Source organism: Cibotium barometz, chromosome 18 (genome assembly GCF_041138505.1).
Source record: "Cibotium barometz isolate CiBa-2024 chromosome 18, ASM4113850v1, whole genome shotgun sequence".
Taxonomy (NCBI): domain Eukaryota; kingdom Viridiplantae; phylum Streptophyta; class Polypodiopsida; order Cyatheales; family Cibotiaceae; genus Cibotium; species Cibotium barometz.
The window spans coordinates 31,584,753-31,594,875 of record NC_141063.1 but is presented as its reverse complement, the minus strand read 5'-3'; the positions used below and the strand labels follow the sequence as shown (position 1 = coordinate 31,594,875).

At 38.8% G+C, this 10,123-nt stretch overlaps 1 protein-coding gene across 1 annotated transcript; it reads left to right on the top strand.

The window, feature by feature from the left end:
• The first annotated feature begins 405 nt into the window (after positions 1–405).
• On the top strand, positions 406–2,196 carry LOC147629205 (pathogenesis-related protein STH-21-like). Its single transcript, XM_086812963.1, has 3 exons — positions 406–612; positions 980–1,078; positions 1,794–2,196. The coding sequence occupies exons 1-3, from the start codon at positions 471–473 to the stop codon at positions 2,084–2,086; spliced, it is 534 nt and encodes a 177-aa protein (XP_086669089.1). The 5' UTR covers positions 406–470; the 3' UTR covers positions 2,087–2,196.
• The last annotated feature ends 7,927 nt before the right edge of the window (positions 2,197–10,123 follow it).

Sequence of the window (10,123 nt, the reverse complement as noted above, 5' to 3'; positions counted from 1 at the left end):
CATTCAAAGTTGCTTGGAGTAGGCAATCTTTAAGGGTGGCTTTCTCTTGAAGGTCAAAAAGGCTTTGGAGGAGGCATGGGAAGTCTTCAAAATTGAGAAAATTGATGGGACTAGGACTTGGAAGGTGAGGAAAGGAAAGGTTCCAACGTGGCGTAAAGGAGTGTTTCTCTAGGCTGACTTGGCGCTTGTTCTATGGCCATGATCTTCACGTGACTATCGGCCCCTTGGTTTGCTTGTAGAGCTTCATGTGTGTAATGGTGGGCATGGGTGTAAACGTTTAAAGCTTGTGGAGAGAACAAAAGATGTGGTATTTTACAAGCAACCTCACCCTTTTTTTTTCAAATGCACCGGACAATGATTAATGCTGATTACTGTGTATTTCTTTGGAGAATACTAATTGTCAATGCGGCTGCTGATATGACAAAGTGGGCAATCTTCATTATTGATGATGAGACCACCCCCTCTATAAGATGGGCTTCTGCTCCATTGATTCATTATACCACTCCACAGAGATAATTCTCTTAATGGGTTACACTACTTTTGCTGTGGAAGTAGAAGCACGCGTTGATCCAACGCGCATGTGGTACGCCTGTGTCAAAGACTCGCATCAGAGTAAGAGCTGATTAAGAATTAACATTCCTGAAAGCCCTTAATCATACAGAATGGTGATGATTAATCTTGTTGATTAGAATAAACATTCCTGACAGCCCTTAATCATACAGAATGCGGGAGATACTGCCTTCTTGCATTATCCTTCTGATCAGGACCAATCATTTGCTTTAATGAAGAAATGGGTTGATTAGAATAAACATTACTGACAGCCCTTAATCATACAGAATGGTGATGATTAATCTTGTTGATCAATCTGGCCAACGCTTACTTATCCGATCCTATGATGCTTAGCACGGAGAACTGTGGATTCTGGACGTTAATTATAGTTTAAAATTTTTTTTTTCTGTACGCGCCTTTGTTTTTGCAGGCTTGCCGAAAATTCTTCCTGATTACTTCACCAGCATAGAATATGTAAGAGGCTGCGGCTTTGCTAAGGGCAGTACTCGGGAGATCAAATATGGAAAAGGTGATTAAAAACGCTGTGTATTCTGCTCTGTAGGCATTTTCGAGCAAACAACATTAATTCGAGTGTAAACTTCTACTTCTCTCTCTCTCTCTCTCTCTCTCTCTCTCTCTCTTAAAAGAGTTGAATGTGGTTAGGAGACACACTCGCTCTCTCAAAAGTGACTTGAGAGAGCCAATTGAAAAAACACACACACACACACAAGATTTGAGAGAGCCCCATTGAAAATACACAAAAGATTTGAGAGAGCCCCATTGAAAATACACAAACACACACACACACACACACTCAGAGAGCCCCATTGAAAATACATAAAACACACACACACACACAAGCCCTCTTCCCCCCCTCCCCCCACCACAGACGCATGCACGCGTGCACACACAAGAGAGAGAGAGAGAGAGAGAGAGAGAGAGAGAGAGAGAGAGAGAGAGGGAGAGAGAAAAGGGGGGTTATTGCAACATGAGAGAGTTATTACTTGACTATATACTTCTAGCAAAAATAAATCCATCTATACAATCATATTTACATACAATATGTGTCATATTCTAAGATCATAGCTTAAATGATTTACATATCATCTACTATGATCATATTTACATACATTACATATCATCTACTAAGATCATAGCTTAATTCATTTTGGCTCTCAAACCAACTTGAATGATTCTGAATAAACACAAATAACAGTTGAGATTTTTGCTTTTTTGTGCTTCAGCCTTCTTGTACAAGTCGGCCATGGAGACCATTATGGAGCTAGATGAGAAGAACTACTATGCAAAACTCTCAGTTTCTGAAAATCGGATGCTCGACAAGCTCTTCCATCACCACATTCATGCACTCAGTATTAGGCCAGGGCCATGCACAAACTCGTGCTATGTAAGGTGGTGCATAGAGTATGACGCCATTACAAGTCACAAGTTTCATGAGACCTTCAAGCATGGCCTTATCCCCGTGATCAAGTTGATTGAGAAATACTTGACAACCCATGATGACTATATGACTAAATGATATGGTGTGGCAAACCTCCATAAGAAATAGTTTGTGTAATGTGTTCCTCTAAGCTATGACATCTCGTAGCCTTCGATATGTACGCATAAACAAAATTTGAGTTCTTTTAAGACTTGAGTTTCTTTACTTGGATTTAAATGATCCCTAAAGGTTTGTTCATATGTAATTATATAGTTTTAGTGCTAGCATAGAACGATGTAGTGGCAATGTTATATACAAACATTTTCCATGCCTTCCTATAATCACGATTACCAAGTCAGCCTTCTTAAATCCATGTGCTAAATTCTATATTCTTCATTTTTAACTATCATTGTTTATATGGTCATAATATAGTCTTAATCTAGTATCCTTCTATATTTTTTTGAAGCAATACCTTGAGCTCTATTGTAGCTCCATAAATGATGACATGATAAATCCATCTTGGTTCTTCTTTAACATAGGAGGCTAGGTGTTGGGGTGCACTTTTTGATGAAAATTGTGTCCCAGCTCTTGTATCGTAGATTTGAAGTCATGAATAACATAAGCTCTATTTTAGCTCCATAAATTTGATTACATAAGTCCACTTTGATTCTTCTTTAACATGGGAGGTCAGGTGTTGGGTGTACTAGTTGATGAAAATTGTGTCTCAACTGTCGTATCGTAGATTTGAAGCCATACCATAGGCTCTATTTTAGCTCCATAAATGAATACATAAAATTTCCACCTTGGTGCTTCTCTTTAACATGGGAGGCTAGGTGTTGGGTCTACTATTTGATGAAAATTGTGTCTCAACTCCTTCTAGAGCTAACCAAAAAACTTTCATGTCAATATTCACCCAAGAACAAATCTAATTACAAGTAAAATGAATCAGAATGACATAGTCTTAACTTTTGATGAGACATTTGGGATTAAGTAGACCCCAATCCTTAGACTAATTATTTTATCAAATATAATCTTAAAGATCAAAACTTACTCCATTTTATGAGAAAGAAAGTAAAAAGATAAGCATTAGTTGATTAATGGGATAGTATATACCAAGAGGCCTTATCATACGATGAATAATGGATTTTCTCATACGAAGACTCTAGCTTCAACTTTAGAAAGGTCAGTAGAGAGTACTTATACCCAAATAAGAATAAGAAATTCTTGATGGATTCAGATGATCTCGGGACATTAAAATATGTTCGTGGAATGGGCATAGACCTTGCCTAAACTTTAGCTAGAGGATCTTCGATTGGAGTTGTGACTTAAGGATTATGGAAGTCTCCTCAAACTTATGATGGTTTACTAGACTAGATGCATGAGTGTTGCATGGTTGCTCAAATATGTTTTCCTTCTTTTCCATTGTATTCATTGAGAATTGTTTGTTGCGGATGCCTACGAAGGTACTGCGTAGGTGCATGGATTGTAACATTTGTCACCCGAGCGGTGAGTCTCATCACAAACATGATCACCTTAGACTTTGACCAATCTTAGCTGGACATGAGACATGTTTGATGAACAAGTGGTACTGGAGCTACCTACTTGTCCATCACACCGGCCATGGACACGCAAGCAACTCCATTTGTAATAGATGTGCATGTCAGTTTATATGGCTCTTGTGATACTAGGGTTGGCTGAAGAATTCTTGCCCTAGGATTGGGATGGCTAAAAGAAGTGGCTCCCTAGATTGTTGCATGATAGTTGGATTCAAACGTGGGACTTGTGGGCTCCTCTAATCAACATAGTGGTTTGGGAGTGCTCACTCTCAGTAGTGCATACCTTCCTAGTCTGAGGATCACAGACGTGGTGTGTAGAGATATTGATGGATTGCTATATTGATATTATGATGATATTTTGATGCATATTTTCATATTATGTATTAATCTTTTTAGTCATTTCATTTTGAAAAGAATTGCATACCATGGAGTGCAGAGGGAGTGCATGTGTGAACCATGTATTTCATTGGGTACGTGCATAACGAAAAAGGATATTTCAATTATGGGTGTGTGAGTTCACATCAATTCCACAAGCCCAGAGTGGAGGGTGACATGCTAACCCATATTATTGGATGGGGTTAGGCTGAGTCTATGGAACTAGTCAAAGTTGATAAAGCATTTAACACTAGAAAGTGAGAAATCACGTTGACCTCAGTTTGTGGATTCTTTCCAAACTTAGAGACCAAATCTATACATAAACTTAAGAAGTTGGGGAAATCTGGGAATTGGTTTTAGCTTATAGAAGTCTTTAGTGGAGTTAAGGTAGAAAAATCCCCTTCACAATCAAGGAATAAGACATTGTGTTGAGCCTAAGGGAGCTGCCACCGTCACCAATTCCTCTTCTTTATGAGAATTATGATTATTCTCTATTACTAGGGGGTAGGGGATTCATAATCCCTAGAACCAAAAATTCTATGTAATAAATTCCAAGGAGCCCTCATTCATGCATAGGTTAAGACCACCCTCAAAAATCACCATGGGTTAGCTTATCCATAAGTAAAGTGTCATGTTATCCTTCCACTACCCAAATATTAACAAGGTCAGCCTCATAGCCTTCGAATCACAACCATCATGGGTGGGGCTTGGATTTACCTCTCACCTTGCACTTCATCAATTCACATTGATAACTCAAGGGAGATGTGTCATAACATAGGATCACTCTTAATGAGGATCTAGTTAGAGAATCCCTCCACTCCCGTCCATCTCAACAAATCCATATAGTAGGAAAGGAGCCTTGATTGAAGTTTAGCATCATCTTATCAACAAATAAGGCCTCAATTCCAATGGGGCCAAGTTTAGATACATCATTATTCTAGAGTTGGTGCCCTAGCTACTCACTCACCAAACACAACCAGACTTTGCTCACCATCCTAGTTAATTTGGTTACAATCCAACTAAAAAACTAGGCCGATGCAGCTTATGAAGTAGCATCTCTTTGATAATTGTATGCCCCATATTTTAGTAATAAAGAGACAAAAGCTATGAAAACCCTCAGTCTCCTCACCTAAGGTACCCATGGAGGATTAATAGACCACCCAAGAGCCCCTTGCCCAACCCCTCTCCCACCAACAAGAGTAGCTATTAGTAGATAACTCAAGGAGCCCCAATTCCAATTCTACACTTTACTTAGGAAGAACCTCTTTTCTTGGGAAAAGTGACATGTTTGAGCCACATAGTTTCTTTACACATGAAGCACAAGGAGAGGTTTTCATAAAGCCCAAGCTAAAAAATGACACATGAGAAGGCTCCACCATTTCTTCACAAATCCCTCACCCAATCCCACCTCATATAAACTTTTATAGCATCTCCAACGATCAGAGCCAAGACCATCACATGCATACCTCTTATAAACTCTCAAGAAATTGTAGGTTCAAGTCTGTCTCTAACCATCTTATCCCACTAAAAATAAGTACAGATCTTCCAACTCCCCCAAACACTTTTGAAATCGACATCACTGATGGGTCAAGCATTTTTTGGCCACGTGGCCATGTGGCTAAGACATTTAAGAGGCACACAGTGTCTAGTAGCAAACAACAAAACTCAAGTTTTAAGATGATTTTATCCAAGAGGAGCACTACAAGCTCAAAATATGCCTTATGGATAGATAAACAACAAAAAAGAATCTGCACAGAGAATAGGTGCTATAGATGTTTTCAACAAGGCCATCAACTTACTATGCCAACTTATCAAACATCCCACTATCAGAGTGTTGAGCTCACCCTAAGATGTCATGGGAAGTTACCAATCCATCGAGCTTGAGCTATGCTCAAGAGCTCCATTGTAGCCACTCACTGCTATCCTCCTGCACGCATTATCCACCGAGGCAATTGCTAATCCAACGAGTGGTGCAACCTCTCTCGCAAAGATCGTGTGGGATCTCTACGAAAGACGATTGTGATGATTACAGCCTAATCACTCAAGCAAGAGAGAGAGAGAAGAAGCAAGAGGGAAGTAAGAGAGAGAAGAAGCAAGAGGGAAGTAAGAGAGAACAAGTTATATGCATCTTTCTATGCATAGAAATCAATTTTAATGAGAATAACACTTTTGTAATTTAAAAAAATTCCTTTATGCATCTTTCTATGCATAGAATTCAATTTTAAAAATTAATATCAGTGATATCCATGCATATTCATAGGTGAATATGTACATGGAGTAATTAGAATATTTCTTTTAGATGCAAAAATGGTGGGAATTACTCTTTAGGAATAACATAAAAACAAACTTTCTTTTCCACAAAATTTTGGAAAATTTTGCCATAACCTCCTTTGTATGGCTGACCATTTCTCATTTTTATCATTCTTTATTTAACTTAAATTAACCCAAATTAGATTTATAGAACTCTAATCTACACAATTTTCTAAATTCAAGAGAGTAAACAATAAAAGAGTTTAATTAATCCTTTAGTTAATCTTTCTAAGATTGAGAAAGGTTGGAATGTGAAGAGGAGAAGGGGGTGGCCTTTTTATCAAAGGCATAGCATTTGAATTTAATTCAACATCTGCAAAATATAGAAATTAAGAAAACCATAGATTATTCATTAAACAAGTAAGAAAATTAGCTTACATGGAGCTTGTAAGCTCTCCTTTGGCTTGAGGAATTGAGGGTTCTACTCTTGTTTGAAGCAAGAGTGGCCACCAATTCACTTTGGAGAGGATTAGGCCAAAAACAATTGAATTATTAAAAACTTCAATGTTGATGGCTCAGGTTTGGAGCAGAGTAATAGTGCATAAACACCATTAAGCTTTTACAAAGGGGAAGGCTTCTATTTATAGGAAAAAGTGAGCCTCTAACCAAGCAAATTGATTCTAGAATTTTCTAGATCAGTTTGGTCACCATTTTTGGGTCAGTTTAGCTTACTTTTTGGATCTAGTTTTGAAATAGGAGAGAGGAGAGATGAAAATATCTCATTTTATTGATTAAAAATTGGGGGTAATGATGAGAAAAAGGTGCCTACTTCATGAGGGGAGATCCCCACACTGAGGTGTCAAAATTCAGTTTTTTAATTGTTTTCGTTGGTCCTTAGTCCACTCTTCATCTTATGTGAGCATTTACTCATTTTTGGGGGGTTTTTCTTTTATTCTTCAATTTATCTCCTCCCTACATTTGGATTAATCTTATTGGTCTATAGGAACTTGAATTGGACCATAATCCAAAAATTTCTGGGAATCTGGACCCTTACGCTAAGGTCCTTTATACCTAGTTTTAATTAATTCCAATTGCACATTGGAAAGTTCTTTTTGAATTTTTGTTTTAGGGTAAATCATTTTAGACATTAGGAGGATTTTTATATCTAAAAATATCTCACTTTTGAATTACCTCCCTCTAGGCATTTTCTCTCTTCAGGCCAAAACAGGGTAAAACAAGATCTTTCTTTTATTCCAGAGGGGGGAATAATTATAAGATCTGAAGGAGAGATTCTTTCACCTGCACACCTCAAAAGCTGGAGGGAGGAATCTTACACTGTACGTAAGTTCTCTTGTTTTGGGAGGGACTTACTGAGTCCTTGGGGCAACCTCCCTTCCTAGACTAGTAAGTATATCTAAGGTGTGGGCACCTAGGGGTTGCAAAGTGTTGGTACCTATAAGATTTGTGGGAGGGTTAGCTAAAGGACCAAAGCATGGTGGGATTGAAATGACAGGGGGTGTAAAACCCGATGACACGCTTGTTGTTGGCATGGAAAATGGTATTGGGAGTTGCAGTTGGGTCATAGATCTCAATGGCTCGAAGATGTCAGTCATTGGGTTTAGTGGGTGTCGGCCCACGTAGTCCCTCTATCATTGCCATGTTTGATGCTATCAATTTCTCCTTAATGAGCAAGCATACTTTTTGTGTTTTTTATATTTTCTTACAAACCCGTTACAGCTTCAAGAAGCTTGGCGTACTCTTCGTTGGGTCAAACGAGTGTCCACTTACCCTAATTAGCAGACGCTACATGCACGTGAACCTCCTTGGGGATATTTTTCCAGAAAAAGTGCATGCTTGTAACTTCCCAAATGGAAGAGGGGGTCCTAAAACCTATTTTCCATCACTGTCTCAACATGAAAAAAAAAGCACAAATAAGGTGTCCTCAATACAAAAAGAACCCAATTTGGAGATTGGTTCTATACATGAGGGGATATCACTAGCATAATAAAATAAGGTCTCCATATCACAAGAAAAAGTCAAACTAGAGACCATTGCTAAATAAGTGGGCATAGTTTGACCATAATACCAAAAAGCCAATCTAGAGATCATTGCTACTTAAGTGGACTTAGTTTGACCAAAAAAGGAAGGACCATAGCATATATGCTATACCATTACCACCCTTGACAGAGCATCATGGAGCTCCTCTTTTGTCAGAGTGGCTTGATGTACAAGCTTATTATTTAGCAAATCCAAACCTAAAATCTTCAAGAACACATGGTATATATGCTTGCATGCGCCTGATGGGACAAGCCCTGCGAAGAAAATCCTCACATGTACAAGAAGGAAAAATGGAGACTATCATTGTATAATGGCATCCTCACAAGTACAAGAAGTAAAAATGGAGACTGTCATTGTATAATGGCATCCTCTCCTTTCACACCCACCTATCTCAATAGTGAACTCAACATATTGCACCACATGAGTATGTAGAACCACACACTCCATTGATCAACATTGTTGAATCAATTTTGTTTTGCATTTCCTTAGTGATTGTCTTTCTATATATTACCTTTCGTCCATCTCAAAATTCTGTCTAGCTTTACCTCCCACATTGGCTACCTGTACTCTCCTAGGTTATTTTATAGCATTTTATTCCTTTATTCTATCAAGAACAAATCCACCTTGTAGAAGGTTTTTAACTTCAGCCAATAAGTGTTGTTCCTTTTTCCACCACCCACCTTGTAGGGGAAGGCCTAGGAAACCCATGTATAGCATTTGTTGGATTCCATGTGTCGGTGTCCGGTTGAGACTCCGCACTTGCGTGGTTCCAGACCACCTAGCCAGCTTTTGAAGAGATGCAACTAATGCAACCGTGCCCAATGTAATAAGCTAATGCTAATGCATTGTGTCGTCAATCTACCTAGGCTAAGGGAGTCGGTCATGCTAGCATAGAGGCCAGCTCTTGCATCTAATAGGATTCCTAACGTGGCTCTTGATCCTTTTTCCAGATAGGATTCACGTCCATATATGAATGTGAATACAAATCTTGGTGAGAAGACATATCCAAACCTCGGGGGGTTCACCTAAAAATATGTAAGTATACCACATGAGTTTAAATGAAGGGGTTTTTTAAATAAAACTTTTAAGGTAAATTTACAAAAATACATTTACAAAAGGGGTTTTTTTATCAATTTTAGAAAAAAACCCGTAAGTCCATAAAGAAAAAGGGGTCATTTTGTTCATGAAAATTCAGAGGTAAGGGGTTTTGAACACATGTGATACATAGGGTTTCTTAGTAGTGCACCCCCCAAGATCCAGACAAGAAAGTGATTAACACAGACTAGGAATCACATAGACTAATATAGTATAAAAATGGAGAATGGCATAGACAATTCACTTATATCACTAGAGAAAAGGCTTAGCCCAAAGTACAATGTTGTATCACACCCAATTGTCCTCTCTACTCTCTTCTCTGCCCTCTATCTCTCATGCCTGGATAGTTCCCCTTTACCCCTTTACACCTTCCTAGAGACTTCCCATTGGCAAGATTCAATTACAAGGTTGTTACAAGAAAGAAGATTCATGTCTCGAGAGTTTGTTGCCCAATGGATATACTAGGTGGCAAGGCTAGGCTGCGACAGATGACTGTTGGAATTAGGGTTACAGGAAAGCACACAAAGCTTGGAGAAGAAGAAGCAAGAATGCACACAACACAAAAGTGTATTAGATTGTGTCAATGTACAAAAGATAAGTTAGCCCTAGAAGGATGGGCGTACATACAAGCCGGGGGAAAAAACCTCCTAAAGAGGAAAAAAGTGCCCCGGCGGTCCTAAGTGTGTTCACACACATCACTGCCTATATATATATGGCAACAAATCCCCCCTGGGAGTGATGGTGTGAACGAGAGCTGGCACTCATGTATAGGGGAGTGCCATGCCCGAAGTAGATCAATCCA

Excerpts from the sequence above, each read along its gene's own strand:
- LOC147629205 (XM_086812963.1), top strand. The coding sequence starts at position 471 with ATGGGCTTCTGCTCCATTGATTCATTATACCACTCCACAGAGATAATT. Across the intron at positions 613-979 it reads TGTCAAAGACTCGCATCAGA|GCTTGCCGAAAATTCTTCCT; the intron begins GTAAGAGCTGAT and ends TTGTTTTTGCAG. Across the intron at positions 1,079-1,793 it reads GGAGATCAAATATGGAAAAG|CCTTCTTGTACAAGTCGGCC; the intron begins GTGATTAAAAAC and ends TTTGTGCTTCAG.